We start from the raw sequence: 23,912 nt of genomic DNA, 5'->3' as shown, positions 1-23,912 counted from the left end.
GTTTCCAAATTCAAGTACTTTGAGCACCTCAAGCACCTTGTGCTGCGAACCCTCAACTATCATTTGGAGGACTAAGATATCTAGTTTTTGGGAAAGTTTCTTATTTTAAATTAGGGATGCACGATACATCGGTGACCATATCGGAATCGGACGATATTAGCTAAAAATGCCAACATCAGTATCGGCCCGGTGTCTAGTTTAACCTCTTTAGTCGACCCTCTACTTTTTCGAACATTCTGTTAAAAATCGCGCAACATTTCAGCGCCCTGCTACTCATGCCAGGAATATAGTATATGCATATGATTAGTATGTGTGGATAGAAAACACTCAGACGTTTATAAAACTGGTTAAATCACGGCTGTGACTATAACAGAACGTGCGTTTCATCGAAAAGTGCAGGAAAATCTGATCACTGAAAATGGAAAAATATATCCATGCGCGACTTGAACCCATTGATAAAGGTGAACCACATTTAATGGGGCTGAGGTTGCAATACCTACAGCTTCCACACGATGTCAACAGTCTTGTCATTTGCCTACGATTTGTTTCTTGGTCAAACGGATGCAAGGCAGTGCCTTTCTTCCGGTCTCTGACCGGATATTTTGGTTGAGATTTACCCGGACATTATTTCCAGACGTACAGCTATAGAATATACATCGCCTCGTGATCAATTTGATCGCTTATTAACGTTTACTAATACCTAAAGTTGCATTACAAAAGTATTTCGAAGTGTTTTGTGAAAGTTTATCGTCGACTTTTTTAATTTAAAAAAATGACGTTACGTTATAAAACGCTATTTTTTTCCTTGATCACACAGTCTTCATAGATCGATATCTAGGCTATATATGGACCGATTTAATCGAAAAAAAGACCCAATAGTGATGTTTATGGGACATCTAGGAGTGCCAACAAAGAAGATGGTCAAAGGTAATGAATGTTTTATTTGTGCGTTTTGTGTAGCGCCGACTATGCTAATTATTTTGTTTACGTCCCCTGCGGGTCTTTTGGGGTGTTACATGCTATCAGATAATAGCTTCTCATGCTTTCGCCGAAAAGCATTTTAAAAATCTGACTTGTTGCCTGGATTCACAACGAGTGTAGCTTTAATTCAGTACCCTGCATGTGTATTTTAATGAACGTTTGAGTTTTAACGAGTACTATTAGCATTTAGCGTAGCGCATTTGCATTTCCAGATGTCTAGATGGGACGCCTGCGTGTCAGGTAGGAGCAAGAGGTTAATAACGGCGACGTGCAAAACCGATGTCAAAGATGATGTGCATACCTATATAACGTAGGTACATGACGTAATGACGCCACGTAGAATTTTGCGCTACACGTGGAACTCAGCATTCCTAACCTAGTGTCTGCTGTGTGTATCGAGCAGTCAACAAGTCGAGCAGTCATTTGAAAGAGTAAGAACATTTCAGCGAGACAACTCAAAGGCGAAATCGATTAACGCCAAGATAATGGAATTCATTGCCCTTGACAATCAACTGTTCTCTATCGTGGGTGATGTTGGCTTTCACCGACTGGTCGAGCACCGGTACACACTACTAAGTGCGCTATTTTTCAGATATTCCCCTACCGGAGTTATTAGCTTCACGACTGACATTTGGACCAGCGATATCAGCCCCATGAGCATGCTGAGTCTAACAAGCACAGTGGGTCGTCGAGGATTTCATAGTGAGGAAAGTCGCATTGCATGCTCATGAATATGCTGGTTGTCATACCGCTGCTGCCATTTCAATGGCATTAGAGACCATGTTTGAAACTTGGAAACATGAACACACTAGCTAGCTCCATTCGAACAACTGACTCGAGAAATAAGCTTATCAGTCAGTTAAGAGTAAATTCTTATTTACAATGACGACCTACCCCCGGCCAAATCCGGACGACGCTGGGCCAATTGTGCGCCGCCCTATGGGACTCCCAATCATGGCTGGATGTGATACAGCCTGGATTCGAAACCGGGACTTTGGTGACAGTGCCTCTTGCACTGAGATGCAGTGCCTTAGACCGCTGTGTCTGTGTGTGTTAATATTTAACTGTACTAGAATGCTAAAATAAAATTTTAAATATCGGGTTATCGGTATCAGGTTTTTTGGCAAGGAAAATATCAGATATCGGTATCGGCCAAAAATGTAATATCGATGCATCACTATTTTAAATACATTTGTATTAATTAACCCATGATGCATCATCTAGAGGAGTAGTCCTTAGATGAGCATAAGTTTAAGTACATTTATTTGCTTATATGCCTTCAGAATTAGGTTTTTATTCTCAAACACCCCATTTACCCCATTTTATAATAATTATATAATTTAACTTGAAAGTGTTATGTTTAACTCAGGCCTTTTCATTAGGGGAGCAATGTCAAAAAAATATAGAAATATTGATTTGTTTATACACTTTTGAGATTTCCAACTATGTTAGGGTAATGAGAATTTGGTGAAAATGTTGGTCAAATAATTATGAAAGATACAGATCCCGTTGTACAAAACTAATTCATCAGTGATTGGATCGTCTCTAACCAATCAGAGTATCAAATATTGATAATGTCGTCATGTAGTCCGGCTCTGGCCCAACCCATCGGCTTCTGGAACCAATCAGAATGGTCAGAATGTGTTTGCATTCTACAGGAGTCAGGGAGGAAAGCAAATCCAGACTCATCATGGAGAAGAAACGCTAGTGGGCATGGCGTTTAGCTGGAAGGAATTGGATGGGTTGTCAGGCTAGCAGTCCTCCTGAGGGTAGGTAAAGTCCCACCCCGCTTTAATACCCATCAATCTGCCTGCTGTGCTGAACCTGCGCCCACCATCCACCCGAGGGGATATGTTCTGTATCCCACCAACATGCAATTTAAACAATCTGTAGTTTTATCTGTTACTACTGTAGGGGTCGGGGCTTAGCAGTCAAGCCAGTCAAACTACAGCTATACCTATTACCCTTTGCCTATTTGAGACGGGACCTCATTTGTAAGTCGCTCTGGATAAGAGCGTCTGCTAAATGACTTAAATGTAATGTAAATAGGGTGTGGTTAAAATAGGTGTTTCCAGAAGACTCAAACACAGAGGCTCTCTGTACTATGTGTACACAGTGGGAAAATAATGTGGACTTCTGGGGCCTGGGCTCTGCTATTACATACGGAGGCTCTGCTTAGCAATAACAGCTATGGTACTGATGGGTCTCATTATTCCTCCTCCACCAAACTTTTGGCACTATGTTGCACCTGCTCGAATACAGTTGGCACTATTGTGAAGTGGAAACGTCTAGGAGCAATAACGGCTCAGCCGCGAAGTGATAGGCCACACAAGCTCACAGAATGGAACCGTAGAGTGCTGAAGCCCGTAGCGCGTAAATATCGTCTGTCCACCATTGGATTCTGGACCAGTGGATATGCGTCTCTGTACTATGTGTACACAGTGGGAAAATAATGTGGACTTCTGGGGCCTGGGCTCTGCTATTACATACGGAGGCTCTGCTTAGCAATAACAGCTATGGTACTGATGGGTCTCATTATTCCTCCTCCACCAAACTTTTGGCACTATGTTGCACCTGCTCGAATACAGTTGGCACTATTGTGAAGTGGAAACGTCTAGGAGCAATAACGGCTCAGCCGCGAAGTGATAGGCCACACAAGCTCACAGAATGGAACCGTAGAGTGCTGAAGCCCGTAGCGCGTAAATATCGTCTGTCCACCATTGGATTCTGGACCAGTGGATATGCGTTTTCTGGAGTGATGAACCACTCTTCACCATCTGGCAGTCTGAAGAATCTGGGTTTGGCGGATGACAGGACCGCCAAACCCAGCATTCTCCTGTCATCTGCCAAACCCAGATTCTTCAGACTGCCAGATGGTGAAGAGTGGTTCATCACTCCAGAAAACGCATATCCACTGGTCCAGAATCCAATGGTGGACAGACGATATTTACGCGCTACGGGCTTCAGCACTCTACGGTTCCATTCTGTGAGCTTGTGTGGCCTATCACTTCGCGGCTGAGCCGTTATTGCTCCTAGACGTTTCCACTTCACAATAACAGCACTTACAGTTGACCAGGGCAGCTCTAGCAGTGCAGAAATTTGACAAACTGACTTGTTGGAAAGTTGGCAAAACTTCCCAAATGACCTGCAGTGCTAGCAGCAGCTCAGCTGCGATACTAGTAGCTAGTTTGCAAGTCTGAAACGATTTGATACATTTTCCACGGTTGAAGCGACTCACGTTTTCACTGTCACGAAGTATTTACCACACCTTGATTATAAGTATTGTCCTCTTCGTACAGGTAGAGGTTTTTATAGGTAGCTAGCTGATGCCTTTCCCATACAACTTGACAGCAGGTGCCGCCCATAGAACCGCTAGCACGGAGAGGACGAGATTGAGCTAAATTAGCTCGCTACAGCAGTAGCTTGATGTAAGGCCTTCTTTAGCCAGTTGCCTTCGTCACAGAAGCTAGCTTTAGTTTGTCACTTTATGCTTACTTGTTAGCTAGCTAACTCATTAGACGCTATCGCCTAGTTGGAGCGAGCGGTCGCATCTGCACTCGGTCCGCAGGTAGTATTACATTTCATTACATTTCATTATAGTACAACGGTTTGATTTGTCTAATCTTAGCAATTTCTTCTTAGCTAGCTACATAGCCGTCTTTGTATCATAGATAATTGCGTAATTATCGTATTTCGTCGTCCTAACGCAGTCTACACTGCTATCTGCCCTGCAGCTAGCCAGCTAGCTAACGTCCACCGTCTACCGATTAGCAGCACAACTATTACACTCAACTGAACGACTTGATTAGTGTAGTGTTAGCTAGCTACATAGTTGTCTTTGCTGTCTTCGTATCCAAGATAATTGTGTAGTTTAGAGTGTGTAGTTTTAGAGTGATTATCTTAATTTACCGAGGTTAGCTAGCCAGCTATTTGTCGTCCTTAACGTAGGAGACACTGCTAGCTAGCCAACAGCTAGCCAACGTCTACCGAACAGAACTTCCGCACTCAACAATGGGTGCATTTCGCTCGCTCCACAGGTAGTATCACATTTTTCATTTCATTTCATTACAGTACAACGGCTTGATTTGTTTGATCGTAGCTAGCTACATAGCTAGCTACATAGCCGTCTTTGTATCAAAGATAATTGTGTAGTCTAGAGCGATTTCCTAGGTTAGCTAGCCAGCTATTGTCGTTCTTTTAACACAACGTAACGTAATCAACACTGCTAGCTAGCCAGCTAGCCCCGAATAGCAGCACAGTAGAAACTATTACACTCAACGGAACGACTTGATTAGTGTAGTGTCAACAACGCAGCCACTGACAGCTAGCCTACATAGTCAACAACGCAGCCTCTGCCAGCTAGCCTACTTCAGCAGTACTGTATCATTTTAATCATTTTAGTCAATAAGATTCTTGCTACGTAAGCTTAACTTTCTGAACACTCGAGACGTGTAGTCCACTTGTCATTCCAATCTCCTCTGCATTAGCGTAGCCTCTTCTCTAGCCTGTCAACTATGTGTCTGTCTATCCCTGTTCTCTCCTCTCTGCACAGACCATACAAACGCTCCACACCGCGTGGCCGCGCCACCTAATCTGGTGGTCCCAGCGCGCACGACCCACGTGGAGTTCCAGGTCTCCGGTAGCCTCTGGAACTGCCGATCTGCGGCCAACAAGGCAGAGTTCATCTCAGCCTATGCCTCCCTCCAGTCCCTCGACTTCTTGGCACTGACGGAAACATGGATCACCACAGACAACACTGCTACTCCTACTGCTCTCTCTTCGTCTGCCCACGTGTTCTCGCACACCCCGAGAGCTTCTGGTCAGTGGGGTGGTGGCACCGGGATCCTCATCTCTCCCAAGTGGTCATTCTCTCTTTCTCGCCTTACCCATCTGTCTATCGCCTCCTTTGAATTCCATGCTGTCAGTTACCAGCCCTTTCAAGCTTAACATCCTTATCATTTATCGCCCTCCAGGTTCCCTCGGAGAGTTCATCAATGAGCTTGATGCCTTGATAAGCTCCTTTCCTGAGGACGGCTCACCTCTCACAGTTCTGGGCGACTTTAACCTCCCCACGTCTACCTTTGACTCATTCCTCTCTGCCTCCTTCTTTCCACTCCTCTCCTCTTTTGACCTCACCCTCTCACCTTCCCCCCCTACTCACAAGGCAGGAAATACGCTCGACCTCATCTTTACTAGATGCTGTTCTTCCACTAACCTCATTGCAACTCCCCTCCAAGTCTCCGACCACTACCTTGTATCCTTTTCCCTCTCGCTCTCATCCAACACTTCCCACACTGCCCCTACTCGGATGGTATCGCGCCGTCCCAACCTTCGCTCTCTCTCCCCGCTACTCTCTCCTCTTCCATCCTATCATCTCTTCCCTCTGCTCAAACCTTCTCCAACCTATCTCCTGATTCTGCCTCCTCAACCCTCCTCTCCTCCTTTTCTGCATCCTTTGACTCTCTATGTCCCCTATCCTCCAGGCCGGCTCGGTCCTCCCCCTCCCGCTCCGTGGCTCGACGACTCATTGCGAGCTCACAGAACAGGGCTCGGGCAGCCGAGCGGAAATGGAGGAAAACTCGCCTCCCTGCGGACCTGGCATCCTTTCACTCCCTCCTCTCTACATTTTCCGCTTCTCTCTCTGCTGCTAAAGCCACTTTCTACCACTCTAAATTCCAAGCATCTGCCTCTAACCCTAGGAAGCTCTTTGCCACCTTCTCCTCCCTCCTGAATCCTCCTCCCCCTCCCCCTCCTCCCTCTCTGCAGATGACTTCGTCAACCATTTTGAAAAGGTCGACGACATCCGATCCTCGTTTGCTAAGTCAAATGACACCGCTGGTTCTGCTCACACTGCCCTACCCTGTGCTCTGACCTCTTTCTCCCTCTCTCTCCAGATGAAATCTCGCGTCTTGTGACGGCCGGCCGCCCAACAACCTGCCCGCTTGACCCTATCCCCTCCTCTCTTCTCCAGACCATTTCCGGAGACCTTCTCCCTTACCTCACCTCGCTCATCAACTCATCCCTGACCGCTGGCTACGTCCCTTCCGTCTTCAAGAGAGCGAGAGTTGCACCCCTTCTGAAAAAACCTACACTCGATCCCTCCGATGTCAACAACTACAGACCAGTATCCCTTCTTTCTTTTCTCTCCAAAACTCTTGAACGTGCCGTCCTTGGCCAGCTCTCCCGCTATCTCTCTCAGAATGACCTTCTTGATCCAAATCAGTCAGGTTTCAAGACTAGTCATTCAACTGAGACTGCTCTTCTCTGTATCACGGAGGCGCTCCGCACTGCTAAAGCTAACTCTCTCTCCTCTGCTCTCATCCTTCTAGACCTATCGGCTGCCTTCGATACTGTGAACCATCAGATCCTCCTCTCCACCCTCTCCGAGTTGGGCATCTCCGGCACGGCCCACGCTTGGATTGCGTCCTACCTGACAGGTCGCTCCTACCAGGTGGCGTGGCGAGAATCCGTCTCCACACCACGTGCTCTCACCACTGGTGTCCCCAGGGCTCTGTTCTAGGCCCTCTCCTATTCTCGCTATACACCAAGTCACTTGGCTCTGTCATAACCTCACATGGTCTCTCCTATCATTGCTATGCAGACGACACACAATTAATCTTCTCCTTTCCCCCTTCTGATGACCAGGTGGCAAATCGCATCTCTGCATGTCTGGCAGACATATCAGTGTGGATGACGGATCACCACCTCAAGCTGAACCTCGGCAAGACGGAGCTGCTCTTCCTCCCGGGAAGGACTGCCCGTTCCATGATCTCGCCATCACGGTTGACAACTCCATTGTGTCCTCCTCCCAGAGCGCTAAGAACCTTGGCGTGATCCTGGACAACACCCTGTCGTTCTCAACTAACATCAAGGCGGTGGCCCGTTCCTGTAGGTTCATGCTCTACAACATCCGCAGAGTACGACCCTGCCTCACACAGGAAGCGGCGCAGGTCCTAATCCAGGCACTTGTCATCTCCCGTCTGGATTACTGCAACTCGCTGTTGGCTGGGCTCCCTGCCTGTGCCATTAAACCCCTACAACTCATCCAGAACGCCGCAGCCCGTCTGGTGTTCAACCTTCCCAAGTTCTCTCACGTCACCCCGCTCCTCCGCTCTCTCCACTGGCTTCCAGTTGAAGCTCGCATCCGCTACAAGACCATGGTGCTTGCCTACGGAGCTGTGAGGGGAACGGTACCTCAGTACCTCCAGGCTCTGATCAGGCCCTACACCCAAACAAGGGCACTGCGTTCATCCACCTCTGGCCTGCTCGCCTCCCTACCACTGAGGAAGTACAGTTCCCACTCAGCCCAGTCAAAACTGTTCGCTGCTCTGGCCCCCCAATGGTGGAACAAACTCCCTCACGACGCCAGGACAGCGGAGTCAATCACCACCTTCCGGAGACACCTGAAACCCCACCTCTTTCAGGAATACCTAGGATAGGATAAAGTAATCCCTCTCACCCCCTTAAAAGATTTAGATGCACTACTGTTCCACTGGATGTCATAAGGTGAATGCACCAATTTGTAAGTCGCTCTGGATAAGAGCGTCTGCTAAATGACTTAAATGTAAATGTAAATGTGGCATCCTATGACGGTGCTACGTTGAAAGTCACTGAGCTCTTCAATAAGGCCATTCCACTGCCAAGGTTTGTCTATGGAGATTGCATGGATGTGTACTCGATTTTATACACCTGTCAGCAACGAGCGTGTCTGATATAGCTGAACCCACTCATTTGAAGGGATGTCCACATACTTTTGTATATAGTGTGTGTGTAGGCTATACAGTATTGTTGTGAATGTCATGTTAATAGGCACAATATCAGTCATCACATGGAAAGATAGCGAATCATCTTCGAATGAAACCGTCTTCAGTCAGTGTTATCGGGGTTAGCGTTCTTTTTGTTTGAAATAACTTGGTCAATACTAAGCAATAACTAAAAAATCAAACATATTGCCAAACTACACATATTAAAACATTTTATATGGCCTAACACGGAGATGGTATTTTCTTGAGGGCAAGTCTAGTTATTCCACGGGTTTCACTAACCAGAAAATCACTCTGACCTTTTAAAGGAAACTCATTTACAGAGATGTTCAGTATATCAGAGGTGAATAAGAGAGATAAAGGAACCCGTTTTAATCAACTAGCCAACATGTAGACTGTAAACCCAGCTTAGGACCAATGAACTATAGTTTCTCTGCGGAGTAGGCTAAATCACAGCCCAGCATTGGCCAATTTGTCATTTCACCCATCTATTGATCTTTCCCTGGCAATTGTCACATCTCAACAGAGCCTTAAATACGTGTCTTTCTTTCTTCAGCTTGAGATATTACAGTTTGTTGGAGATTTACAGAGAACTGTGTGGTTGGGGTGGGGGGGAAGCTTTGCCCGGCTCTCTCTTCACTCCAGAGCAGTCATGGAGAGGTCATGGTTATCAATTGAAAGGAAGAATTACACAGGAACTGGGACAGATTGGCTGTCTGCTGACTTTTAATCACCGCCAAAGACATTCATTTCACTCAACCCCTCGCACTCTCTGATGGGTGATTTAAGCCTGAATCTGAAAGTGTCGGTCAAAAGAGAGACTGCGTATGAGGGAAAGTTGTAGAAAAGCATTATTTCGTGAGAGCCTTCCAAAACAAGCTGGCGAGGGACAGAGTCAGAGTCATGAAAGTTAAGACAAAAACACTACCGTTGTTAGGCTAAATCTTCAGGCTTATGTCATCAGTTTAGTCACACAAATACCATCCTGATTGATATGATTCACTGGCACACAATTTAGAACTGTTGACCAGAAGGACCATACCATACTTCCCAGTATTAGGCTAGTGACTGTTTAAGCATTTTCCCCACTACTTGACAGCTAATGGTACATGAGAAAACATTAAAATGTTCCTAAATATAGCATGAGTGTACCAAGTTTCATGATTTTATGCAAAAGGGCACAAGTGCACAACAGGCTTTTGGGGCTTTTATCCGCTGGATTTCCAGTTCCCACTGAGCTAAAGATGGGCAGTGTAACTGTCTGACATGAGATCCGCCTGAAGGGGCACTCACCATGGGGCGCCGGTCGTGGTGAGTAGCCCTGACAAATGTAGGATTTAGGCCCTGCCACAGGACAGGTGGTGCCCCCATCTGTGCCCAAGTCCACCACCCCCACGTCACCTCATTCCACAGCGACATCATGCCCTCTAGAACTTTGACTGGGAAACGCAAAGCATTTATTTGGTCTGCAATTTCTGAGACTGGTAACTCTAATGAACTTATCCTCTGCAGCAGAGGTAAGACTCCGTCTTCCTTTCCTGTGGCGGTCTTCATGAGAGCCAGATTCATCATACCACTTCATGGTTTTTGCGACAGCACTTTCAAAGTTCTTGAAATGTTCTGTATTGACTGACCTTCGTGTCTTAAAGAAATGATGGACTGTCGTTTCTCTTTGCCTATTTGAGCTGTTCTTGCCATAATATGGACTTGGTCTTTTACCAAATTGGGCTATCTTCTGTATACCCCCCTACCTTGTCACAACACAACTGATTGGCTCAAACACATTAAGAAGGAAAGAAATTCCACAAATGAACTTTTAAGAAGGCACACCTGAAGTTGAAACGCATTCCAGGTTACTACCTCATGAAGCTGGATGAGAGAATGACAAGCGTGTGCAAAGCTGTCATCAAGGCAATGGGTGGCTACATTGAAAAACCTCAAATATAAAATACATTTGGATTTGTTTAACACTGGTTTGGTTACTACACGATTCCATGTGTTATTTCATAGTTTTGATGTCTTCACTACTATTCTACAATGTAGAAAATAGTAACAATAAAGAAAAACCATTGAATGAGTAGGTAATGTAGGTAGGGGTAAAGTGACAATACATAGGTAATAAACAGCGAGTAGCAGCAGTGTAAAAACTAAAACGGGGAGGTTCAATGACATTGTCCGGCTGGCCATTCGACTAATTGTTCAGCAGTCTTATGGCTTGGGGGTAGAAGCTGTTAACTTCTTTGGGAACTTCTTCTTTCTTCTTCTCCTTCTTCTCAATTTCCGCCTAAAAACATACCCTAATCTAACTGCCTGTAGCTCAGGCCGAGAAGCAAGGATATGCATATTCTTGGTATCATTTGAAAGGAAACACTCTAACTTTTGTGGAAATGTGAATTGAATGTAGGATAATATAACACAATAGATCTGGTAGAAGAAAATACAAGGAAATAAACATACGTTTTCTGTGTTTTATTGTTGCTGCATCATCTTTCAAATGAACAAGAACAGCCAAACATACAGATAGGATGCTGGGGATGATTTGAATGAAGAACATAAGATGGCAAGAATAGCTGAGCAAAGTTTTAGACAGATAACTTCAAAAATGTGCGAGCTACATGACATTGAGCATGAAGTCCTCCGAGTGTCCCACACAAATGTACCCAAATGTACCCAAGTGGCCAAATTGGTACAGTGATACATTTTGAAGGAAAGAACAACATACAAAATACATAAATGCTATTTAGGGCTTGTGTAGAAGTTGTCCACAAACCGTTTGTAGCCCTTCCCCAGCAGTTGAAAATCCAATAACTCCATAACAGAACCATTACCGGTAGCAAAACTGAAAGATTCACCTTCCTGAAGCAACTCAGTCTCGCTTTCTCTATCAATTTCCTCTATAATTTGGGTTAAATCTGTATACTTAGACTTTGTTTTAGCTTTTCCTGATTTACTCGCCATAATTTAAATATATAAACTTGCTGAAAATGCTATCGACTATGTACTGCAATGCGTAACATTTGTGGATCCGTCAAGTAGGATTTGCAATGGCGAATGAACCTCTTTCACACCAGAGTTTACGACAAAGGCTGGTCTTCGAACGTATAACCATTATATATTGCTGTTTACCTCAACTCATTGGCTATCTTCCAAGCTAGATTTCAAGATGATCAGTGGTCACTGGGACAAAATACAGTCAATCAACGATAGACCAGTCCTACCATTGGTGCGCAATGAGGTCATTGATTGGTGTCTTCAAATCGGTTTGTTTCGGTCAATACGTCCCGGGAAAAGAACCATCAAGTATGGTTGTGTTAGTAACAACCAGAGGATTGCAATGAAACCATGACTGGATAAACGTTTGTTTAGTGTGTGTAATTACCACGAATGCTTCGTCCAAAGTTGAATGAGACGGAAATCATGACGCAGCGGGTTACAAATGTTTTGTGTTAGGCTATAAAAATGGATGTTCTCAAACAAAACAAACATTCACTGTGTAGTTAGGACACTTGGCATTGCCACCAGAGGAAGATCTTCAAAGGTAAGCGATTTATTTGATTGCTTTTTCTGACTTTCGACCAAGCTAATGCTTGGTTGGAAAATGCTAGTAATACTTTTGTGTGCGGGGCACTGTCCTCAGAAAATCACATGGTTTGCTTTCACAGTAAAGCGTTTTTTAAATCTGACACGGCGGCTGGATTAATATGACATTCATCTTTTAAATGATGTAAGATACATGTATTTACAAGAATGTTTAATATAACGAATGGTGTATTTAGAATGTTAGCGCTCTGAAGTTTCACCGGATGTTGGCGTCTCACCTACCCTAGAGAGGTTAAGGAGGCTTTTGGACCTAGACTTGGCGCATCTGGTGCTCTCATGCATGCTTCAGTGTTGCTTGCCTCGAAGCAAGAATAAAAGGCATTTAGCCCTTCTGGTAGGCTGAGCTGAGCAGCTCGCGGCTGGTTTTCCTGAAAACTGAAAACCTACAGGACAGTAGATCTCCAGGAAGAGGGTTGGGCAGTCCTGGTTTAAGGGCATAGCAGGATTTCATATAAGTGTCCGGACTAGTGTCCCGCTCCTGAACAATGGTTTGCATCTCCTAAAATATCAATGTAGATAAAATACTGGAATGTGACTGCTAGTGACGGCATTCAATGACACTAAAGGGCCAGTTCCCGCAATTAGACTTTCATGCAACAACTCCTTAGTCAGAAGGGTGTAAAATAAGTGAGGGCAAGTGAATGGATGGGAGCTGAGATGATGCCTAGCCCTAATCTTACCGTCTGACTTTTGAGTTCCACAGTCAACCCTATCCTTTACTTTCCTTGCTCTTAAGAAGTGGATAAGAAATAAAAGGTTCTAATAAATAAACCACAGATGGAAAGAGGAAACCAGCTAGTCCCTGTTTCAGTTTCAGGGATTATCTATAAGAATCTTTAAATAAATGTCTTTATTCACTATGTCACTGCTGTATATCTTTCTAATCATTCGCCCGTTAGCCTATATTTTATTTCCTTAAAAAATTAATAGGTAGACTACACACTTGCACTGAAACAAATACTAAGTACAAGGAAATAAAGGAAGGGGGGGGGTTCCCGATGTGATAGTGGCTCGTTGGGCAGTCTCAAACCTTTCTCTCTGAAAAGTCTTAATTGTTTTCCTGAGATGTTTTTTCTTGCCCATTATCTGAGGTATCAGGGAGAGGGGGAATCTAGTGGCCCTAGCTCAGCTCTCCTCTCTGCGAAGGAAAAGCAAGAGGAATGGCCTGATAGGCCTCATGTGAGCTTCTTGTCAAATGGAAGCTCAATGAAATATTCAGCAGTGTTTCTGTAGCACTGTAGACTGTGTGTCTTCTCCACTAGCAGCCTCTGTGAAAACAGCTCAAAAGGTTATGTGAGGTGGTCTGTTGGCACCTCATATGGATTTATATGCAAATCCTTGAAATTGAACAGGGGAAAACCAGGTATTACAGCTATTATGAAACAATGTGTAATCCTACTGTATACACACCTATAAATAGAGGAGAAACACTCAACTCCATTCTCTTATATCGATACATAGTTGAGTTTTGGTAACTGGTTGTGGGACATTGAGTCACCATTCGATTCTTGTAAAAATGTAAATTCTGAAAATGCTAACCTGTACCTATGTTTTTCCTGTACAACTGTGGTACTTCCGCGGGGTGTGGAAATTCTAACTTTTAATAAAAACTTTTATTGAATTACAACCACAGAATTTTACCTAATGTGTGTTACTATGTAATCTATGTAAACTGAGATTCAATTGGCACATGTATATTCGTGCTGAGTTGAGCAAACCAAATGAGGGAAAAGTCGGTGGTTGTATTCAATCTTTTTTTTAAATTAAAAGTCTGAATTTCAGCACCCTGAGGAAGGAACACAGTTGTAAACAACAAACATATAGTTGAAGTCGGATGTTTACATACACCTACGTTGGAGTCATTAAAACTTGTTTTTCAACCACTTCACCAATTTCTTGTTAACAAACTATAGTTTTGTCAAGTCGGTTAGAACATCTACTTTGTGCATGACACAAGTCATTTTTCCAACAATTGTTAATTTGACTTATAATTCACTGTATCACAATTCCAGTGGATCAGAAAATTGCATACACTAAGTTGACTGTGCCTTTAAACAGCTTGGAAAATTCCAGAAAATGATGTCATGGCTTTAGAACCTTCTGATAGGTAAATTGACATAATTTGAGTCAATTGGAGGTGTACCTGTGGATGTATTTCAAGGCCTACCTTCAAAATCAGTGCCTCTTTGCTTGACATCAGGGGAAAATCAAAAGAAATTAGCCAATAACTCAGAAAAATAATTGTAGATCTCCACAAGTCTGGTTCATCCTTGGGAGCAATTTCCAAAAGCCTGAAGGTACCACGTTCATCTGTACAAACAATAGTACGCAAGTATAAACACCATGGGACCACGCAGCCGTCATTACCGCTCAGGATGGAGACGCGTTCTGTCTCCTAGAGATGAACATACTTTGGGGCGAAAAGTGCAAATCAATAGGACCTTGTGAAGATGCTGGAGGAAACAGGTACAAAAAAATATATTGAAGCAACATCTCAAGACATCAGTCAGGAAGTTAAAGCTTGGTCGCAAATGGGTCAATTTGTGGGCAGAACTGAAAAAGCGTGTGCGAGCAAGGAGGCCTACAAACCTGACTCAATTACACCAGCTCTGTCAGGAGGAATGGGCCAAAATTCTCCCAACTTATTGTGGGAAGCTTGTGGAAGGATACCCAAAACGTTTGACCCAACTTAAACAATTTAAAGGCAATGCTACCAAATAATAATTGAGTGTATGTAAACATTCCCACTGGGAATGTGATGAAAGAAATAAAAGCTGAAATAAATCATTCTCTCTACTATTATTCTGACATTTCACATTCTTAAAATTAAGTGGTGATCCTAACTAACTTAAGACAGGGAATTTTTACTATACTTAAATGTCAGGAATTGTGAAAAACTGAGTTTAAATGTATTTGGCTAAGGTGTATGTAAACCTCCGACTTCAACTGTAGGTACAGGGAAGCATTTTCAGAATTGACATTACAAGAATCAACTGATGGTGACTTGTGGCTCAGTTGTTAGAGCATGGCGCTTGCATCGCTAAGGTTGTGGGATCAATTCCCATGGGGAGCCAATACAAAAATGTATCCACTCACTGCTGTAAGTCGCTCTTGAGCATCTGCTAAATGGCTAAAATGTAAATGTAATGTTGTTACTAGAAAATATCAGTTCTCAAAACTCAACTTTGCCTTGAGAATAGAGTGGAGCATTCCTCATCTAACCTATAACCTGCTCTGTGGTGTGAAAATACTTTCAAGTACTACTTAAGTAGTTTGTTGGGGTATCTGTACTTTACTATTTATATTTTGGGCAAATTTGACTTTTACTTAATTTACATTCCTAAAAAAAATAATGTACTTTTTACTCCATACATTTTCCCCTGACACCCAAAAGTACTCATTACATGTTGAATGCTTAGCAGGACAGGAACATTTTCCAATTCATGCACATCAAGAAAACATCCCTGGTCATCCCTACTGCCTCTGACCTGGCGGACTCACTAAGCACAAATGTGTTTTTTTTTTGTAAATGATGTGAAGTCAATTAAAAATACAAGCAAATTGTGCAGTCTGGTTTGTTTAATATAAGGAATTTTAAATGATTTAAACTTGTACATTTACTTTTGATACTAAAGCAATTACATTGACTTTTTAAATGTAAGTATATTTAAAACCAAATACTTTTAGACTTTTACTCAAGTAGTATTTTACTGGGTGACTCACTTGAGTCATGTTCTACAAGGAATCGTTACTTTTACCCAAGTATGACAGGTACTTTGTCCACCACTGAACCTGCCTGTGTAACTACCATGTTAAAACACAGGCATTATAGACACATAGGCTTTCACCAAAATAATGTCTTTTACTTCATAAAAACGTTTCCTTATGTAATGAAATAACATTAATCATCTTTTAGAAATGAAGTAAATGATTGTGTCAACAACGGCATTTCCAGAGTGCTACCTACCACGTTGCACCATAACGTTACTTGAAGTTGACAGAATTAATAACGCACCAACCACGACTCACTATTGTATCCGTTCTGACTATTCAGTTTAACAAACTTTTTTTTTCCCAGAGAGAAGGGTAAACTAGTTTTACACGATATCATAACCCTCATGAATGTAAAAGTCGACTTAGATTCATATAGGCGGCTAATCTACCACAGGTAGGCTAGTCTACTCGTCGATGTACTAACGGATGCGCTTTATCTTCATGCACAAAAACAATAGGCAATACGTTAGCAAAAGTATGTCATATATTGTTCGCCTACCTGCTCTGGACTGTTTCAAAATAGCTCCGTGTCCGTTTGTACCGAACATTGCTCTACCGGTTGCGGGTTGAAGTGCGCCGCTGTGTCTCACGAGAGCGCCAAGAAAGCCACGCTAATGGGCCCGCGCTGCGGCACGGGTTAGCCTGGTCTCATAGACGAGACATAACAAGGCTGAACCGGTGCACGCACGATACAATTCCATCTATTCAACTATAGGGGGGGGCTACAAAATTTTGCTCAGAGCCCATGTAGGTCACACATGGCATGTGTATGTTGTTGATCATTTAAAAATGTATATTACAACTCTGTTAGCCTACTCTTAAAATTAGTAACATGTATTTGTGGACAGCTTATATAGGACAGGTGCTCTATATCTATTTGGAGGCTCATTATTTCAAGATCTACAAGATCTAGAAATAGCAATGTTTCAATTTCAATACTCAACTTCAAAACACATTATGACATTAAATAAACATCTGAGTCTCCATCTCAGTTCGGTCAAAGGAAAAACTCTGTTTATCTGTGGTCATTTTCATCCGACACAAAAGTAAGGCGGCCAATTGAAGGAAAAATGAGTTAAATAATTACAGGCATAGCTAACACTGTCTGTCAATATTTACTTCAACTATTAACCCCTCACCAATAACAGTCACTTTGTGAAGATATATGTGCTGGCGGGTCAAGGGAAAATGTTGACCATGTTGTATCACTCCAACACTCCTCTGCCTTGTAGGCCTCATTCAAATTGTTGGGCCACGTTCAAAAGCGGATGCCTGTGGGTGACTTTGCCACAGATATATGCTTGTGTGAGCTCTGCCCAGTGTGCTGTGGCATGTGTGTGTGAGACAGCTGTCAGCCGGACAGTGATTGATGTGCTGTGGAAACATACTTGGAGTCTTAGCTATGTCCTTCCCCTGGAAGTCCTTTGGCACCCTGCTTGACCAACGACAAGGCTCCCTAAAAATAAAAGCTGAGTGTAGAGCTCACAAACACACACACACACACACACACACACACACACACACACACACACACACACAGGGGTGTCATGCACCCCAAAAATATGAGGGGGCAAAGAGTACAAGAGGATGGCTGGGGGTGGTCTGGAGGGGGGCTAGGCATTTTTGAAACACCTGGAACAGCTTTTTCCTGCAATCTAGAGCCATAATCATTATGCTTACATCTATGTCAAAAATATGTTTATTTTTCTGCATTTATAAGCATACATCTTGAGTTGTCTGTTTCCTCCTGACTGGTGGTTTATTTTTTTTAAATGTGAGTCTTATTCAGTACATTTAGTAATTGCTTGCTTTTCTAAAGTGTACCAACCTTGCCAGCAGGCATACCAGCTAACATACACAAGCAAGCTACTCTGATAAACTGAAATGGCTTCTTGATAGCTAGGTATGGGGTTGGGAGATTGGGAACCTAGCTAAAGCCAATTTCAGAAAATTGCTAGCTAGTTAGTAATATTTCAGAGAAACAACAACAAAAATGAACATATCTTTTTTTTTATATATATATATATATATATTTTTTTTAATAGGAGACATCTGAGGGGGCACTATGTGTATGATGCCTTTGCACAGACACACAGACAGACAGACAGACAGACAGACAGACAGACAGACAGTAAGATAACACTGCTCATCAGAAGCTACCACACAAAATAACAACTCTATTCAATCTGTATTGCTGAAGCCCAACAAAAAAATCCTAAAATAACACTTTCACTATCACCTTTGTGCTAAAAATATCTATTGAAATATTTAAGTAAATGTCGTCAAGCCCGATTTTGTTCCATTACCCACAGCCAAAGATAATAACATTTTGTATTCATCCAATGTCTGTCATGTTTCTGGAAGACGTGATGAGATCGTCACTGCTCACGCTGCTTCCAGTGCACAGCCATTATCGGCTCTGTAAAGCAGAAGGCAAACACCACAAAAGGGCGTTTGCAAACGTGAGTAGATTACGTTGAAAAAAACAGTCAGCAATTTTGGACACTGTCTCCAGTTCATATGTAGAACATTGCCTTTAAATTTCAATCACGCTATATATACGATATATATTATACATACACAAACACCGAACGAAGATATAACTCAACATGTAAAGTGTTGGTCCCATGTTTCATGCACAAAAAGCTTATTTCTCTCAAATGTGTCCAAATTTGTTTGCATCCCTGTTAGTGAGCATTTCTCCTTTGCCAAGATAATCCATCCACCTGACAGGTGTGGCATATCAAGAAGCTGATTAAACAGCATGATCATTACACGGGATCACCTTGTTCTGGGGACATTAAAAGGCCACTCTAAAATGTGCAGTTTTGTCACACAACACAGTGCCGCAGATATATCAAGTTTTGAGGGAAAGTGCAATTGTCATGCTGACTGAAGGAATGTCCACCAGAGCTGTTTCCAGAGAATGGAATGTTAATTTCTCTACTATAAGCCTCTTCCAACATCATTTTAGGGAAATTGGCAGTACGTCCAACTGGCATCACAACCGTAGACCATGCATACGGCGTTGTGTGGGCGAGAGGTTTGCTGATATCAACGTTGTGAACAGAGTGACAGTGGGGTTATGGTATGGGCAGGCATAAGCTACGGACAATGAACACACTTGCATTTTGTCAATGGAAATTTGAATGCACAAAGATACCATGACGTGATTCTGAGGCCCATTGTCGTACCATTCATTCGCCGCCATCATCTCATGTTTCAGCATGATAATGCACGGCCCCATGTCGCAAGGATCTATACACAACTCCTGGAAGCTGAAAATGTCCCAGTTCTTCCATGGCATGCATACATACCAGACATGTCACCCATTGAGCATGTTTGGGATGCTCTGGATCGACGTGTACAACAGCTGTTCCAGTTCCAGACAATATCCAGCAAATTCACACAGACATTGAAGAGGAGTGGGACAGGCCACAATCAACAGCCTGATCAACTCTATGCCAAATCAAATCAAATAAAGCAGGTGTTATTGCGAGTAGCGTAATGCTTGTGCTTCTAGTTCTGACAGTGTAGCAATATCTAACATGTAATCTAACAATTCAACAACAACTACCTAATACACACAAATCTAAATAAGAATATATACATATGTGTTGTTGCAATAGTAATCCTACTCTCATATGGATGAGCAATGACAGAGCGGCATAGGCAAGATGCAATAGATGGTATAAAATACAGTATATACATATGAGATGAGTAATGCAAGATATGTAAACATTATTGAAGTGGCAATTTTAAAGTGGCTAGTGATCCATTCATTAAAGTGGCCAATGATTTAAAGTCTGTATGTAGGCAGCAGCCTCTCTGTGTTAGTGATGGCTGTTTAACACATGGCCTTGAAGAAGCTGTTTTTCACCAGTTTTGACCTGTGACCTCGCCTTCTGAATGGTAAAGGGGTGAACAGGAAGTGGCTCGGGTGGATGTTGTCCTTGATGATCTTTTTGGCCTTCCTGTGACATCGGGTGCTGTAGGTGTGCTGGAGGGCAGGCAGTTTGCCCCCGGTGATGCGTTGTGCAGACCGCACCCCCCACTGGAGAGCCTTGCGGTTGTGGGCGGTGCAGTTGCCAAACCAGGCGGTGAAACAGCCCAACAGGATGCTCTCAATTGAGCATCTGTAAAACTTGTGAAGGTTTTAGGTGACAAGCCAAATATCTTCAGCCTCCGGAGGTTGAAGAGGCGCTGTTGCACCTTCTCCTCCACACTGTCTATCTGGATGGATAATTTTAGTTTGTCCATGATGTGTACGCAGAGGAACTTAAAACTGTCCACCTTCTCCACTGCTGTCTCATGCGGATGGGGCCATAGTGTCTCCTGACCCCTCCTGTCTCAGCCTCCAGTATTTATGCTGCAGTAGTTTATGTGTCGGGGGGCTAGGGTCAGTCTGTTATATCTGGAGTATTTCTCCTGTCTTATCCGGTGTGAATTTAAGTATGCTCTCTCTAATTCTCTCTTTCTTTCTTTCTCTCCTAGGTACATGCCTCAGGACTACCTGGCATGATGACTCCTTGCTGTCCCCAGTCCACCTGGTCGTGCTGCTGCTCCAATTTCAACTGTTCTGCCGGCGGCTATGGAACCCTGACCTGTTCACCGGACGTGCCACCTGTCCCAGACCTGTTGTTTTCAACTCTGTTTTCAGCAGGAGCGGTAGAGATACTCTCAATGATCGGCTATGAAAAGCCAACTGACATTTCCTCCTGAGGTGCTGACTTGTTGCACCCTTGACAACTACTGTGATTATTATTATTTGACCATGCTGGTCATTTATGAACATTTGAACATCTTGGCCATGTTCTGTTATAATCTCCACTCGGCACAGCCAGAAGAGGACTGGCCACCCCTCATAGCCTGGTTCGTCTAGGTTTCTTCCAGGTTTTGGAGGGAGTTTTTCCAGACACCTGCATTGCTTGCTGTTTGGGGTTTTAGGCGGGGTTTCTGTACAGCACTTTGATATATCAGCTGATGTAAGAAGGGCTATATAAATACATTTGATTTGATGGGGGTGCTCCCTCTGCTGTTTCCTGAAGTCCACAATCATCACATTTGTTTTGTTGATGTTGAGTGAGGTTGTTATCCTGACACAAACTCTGACACAATCATTGTTGCTAATCAAGCCCACTACTGTTGTGTCGTCTGCAAATTTGATGAAGCCACAATGGGTGAACAGGGAGTACAGGAGAGGGCACACGCATCCTTGTGGGACACTAGGTGTGTGAAGAAGGAATCAGGCGCAAAGAGTTCCACAGGGAAAAAGTGCACTTTAATCCGACACAAACAAACAAGCCCACAACATCAAGGCGAAGAAATATATGGACCACCCAAAACAGGGTACCAGATCCAGAACACAGACACGTAACACAAAATTAATCCCTCACAAAACAAGGGCGGGTAAATTTACTTTAAATAAGGAAGCCCATCAAGCACACACAAAACGGACACAGGTGCAACTAATAAGACAAAACAAACAGACAACGAAAAAGGGATCGGTAGCGGCTAGTTGGTCGGTGACGACGACCGCCGAGCACCGCCCGAACAGGCAGGGGAGCCAATATCAGCGGAAGTCGTGACATGTGGGGCCCCAGTGTTGAGGATCAGTGAAGTGGAGATGTTGTTTCCTACCTTCACCACCTGGGGGCGGTCCATCAGGAAGTCCAGGACTCAATTGCACAGGGCGGAGTTGAGACCATTTACATTTACATTTACATTTAAGTCATTTAGCAGATGCTCTTATCCAGAGCGACTTACAAATTGGTGCAGTCACCTTATGACATCCAGTGGAACAGCCACTTTACAATAGTGCATCTAAATATTTTAAGGGGGTGAGAAGGATTACTTTATCCTATCCTAGGTATTCCTTAAAGAGGTGGGGTTTCAGGTGTCTCCGGAAGGTGGTGATTGACTCCGCTGTCCTGGCGTCGTGAGGGAGTTTGTTCCACCATTGGGGGGCCAGAGCAGCGAACAGTTTTGACTGGGCTGAGCGGGAACTGTACTTCCTCAGTGGTAGGGAGGCGAGCAGGCCAGAGGTGGATGAACGCAGTGCCCTTGTTTGGGTGTAGGGCCTGATCAGAGCCTGGAGGTACTGAGGTGCCGTTCCCCTCACAGCTCCGTAGGCAAGCACCATGGTCTTGTAGCGGATGCGAGCTTCAACTGGAAGCCAGTGGAGAGAGCGGAGGAGCGGGGTGACGTGAGAGAACTTGGGAAGGTTGAACACCAGACGGGCTGCGGCGTTCTGGATGAGTTGTAGGGGTTTAATGGCACAGGCAGGGAGCCCAGCCAACAGCGAGTTGCAGTAATCCAGACGGGAGATGACAAGTGCCTGGATTAGGACCTGCGCCGCTTCTAGTGTGAGGCAGGGTCGTACTCTGCGGATGTTGTAGAGCATGAACCTACAGGAACGGGCCACCGCCTTGATGTTAGTTGAGAACGACAGGGTGTTGTCCAGGATCACGCCAAGGTTCTTAGCGCTCTGGGAGGAGGACACAATGGAGTTGTCAACCGTGATGGCGAGATAATGGAACGGGCAGTCCTTCCCCGGGAGGAAGAGCAGCTCCGTCTTGCCGAGGTTCAGCTTGAGGTGGTGATCCGTCATCCACACTGATATGTCTGCCAGACATGCAGAGATGCGATTCGCCACCTGGTCATCAGAAGGGGGAAAGGAGAAGATTAATTGTGTGTCGTCTGCATAGCAATGATAGGAGAGACCATGTGAGGTTATGACAGAGCCAAGTGACTTGGTGTATAGCGAGAATAGGAGAGGGCATAGAACAGAGCCCTGGGGGACACCAGTGGTGAGAGCGCGTGGTGAGGAGACAGATTCTCGCCACGCCACCTGGTAGGAGCGACCTGTCAGGTAGGACGCAATCCAAGCGTGGGCCGCGCCGGTGATGCCCAACTCGGAGAGGGTGGAGAGGAGGATCTGATGGTTCACAGTATCGAAGGCAGCCGATAGGTCTAGAAGGATGAGAGCAGAGGAGAGAGAGTTAGCTTTAGCAGTGCGGAGCGCCTCCATGATACAGAGAAGAGCAGTCTCAGTTGAATGACTAGTCTTGAAACCTGACTGGTTTGGATCAAGAAGGTCATTCTGAGAGAGATAGCGGGAGAGCTGGCCAAGGACGGCACGTTCAAGAGTTTTGGAGAGAAAAGAAAGAAGGGATACTGGTCTGTAGTTGTTGACATCGGAGGGATCGAGTGTAGGTTTTTTTTCAGAAGGGGTGCAACTCTCGCTCTCTTGAAGACGGAAGGGACGTAGCCAGCGGTCAGGGATGAGTTGATGAGCGAGGTGAGGTAAGGGAGAAGGTCTCCGGAAATGGTCTGGAGAAGAGAGGAGGGGATAGGGTCAAGCGGGCAGGTTGTTGGGCGGCCGGCCGTCACAAGACGCGAGATTTCATCTGGAGAGAGAGGGGAGAAAGAGGTCAGAGCACAGGGTAGGGCAGTGTGAGCAGAACCAGCGGTGTCGTTTGACTTAGCAAACGAGGATCGGATGTCGTCGACCTTCTTTTTCAAAATGGTTGACGAAGTCATCTGCAGAGAGGGAGGAGGGGGGGGAGGAGGATTCAGGAGGGAGGAGAAGGTGGCAAAGAGCTTCCTAGGGTTAGAGGCCGATGCTTGGAATTTAGAGTGGTAGAAAGTGGCTTTAGCAGCAGAGACAGAAGAGGAAAATGTAGAGAGGAGGGAGTGAAAGGATGCCAGGTCCGCAGGGAGGCGAGTTTTCCTCCATTTCCGCTCGGCTGCCCGGAGCCCTGTTCTGTGAGCTCGCAATGAGTCGTCGAGCCA

The 23,912-nt window shown here is 44.4% G+C and overlaps 1 protein-coding gene across 1 annotated transcript in view; it reads right to left on the bottom strand.

Moving 5' to 3' along the window:
- Positions 1 to 16,755, bottom strand: part of LOC115106650 (zinc finger protein 385B-like) — a 147,937-nt gene extending 131,182 nt beyond the window's left edge. The window contains exon 1 of the mRNA XM_029629587.2: positions 16,618 to 16,755. Coding sequence (XP_029485447.1) covers positions 16,618 to 16,666 — 49 coding nt within the window. The 5' untranslated portion in view covers positions 16,667 to 16,755. The remainder of the gene's footprint in view (positions 1 to 16,617) is intronic.
- Positions 16,756 to 23,912: the final 7,157 nt, after the last annotated feature.

Source organism: Oncorhynchus nerka, linkage group LG23 (genome assembly GCF_034236695.1).
Source record: "Oncorhynchus nerka isolate Pitt River linkage group LG23, Oner_Uvic_2.0, whole genome shotgun sequence".
Classification (NCBI taxonomy): domain Eukaryota; kingdom Metazoa; phylum Chordata; class Actinopteri; order Salmoniformes; family Salmonidae; genus Oncorhynchus; species Oncorhynchus nerka.
Note: the sequence above shows the minus strand (reverse complement) of the source record. Positions and strands in the feature narration are given on the sequence as shown.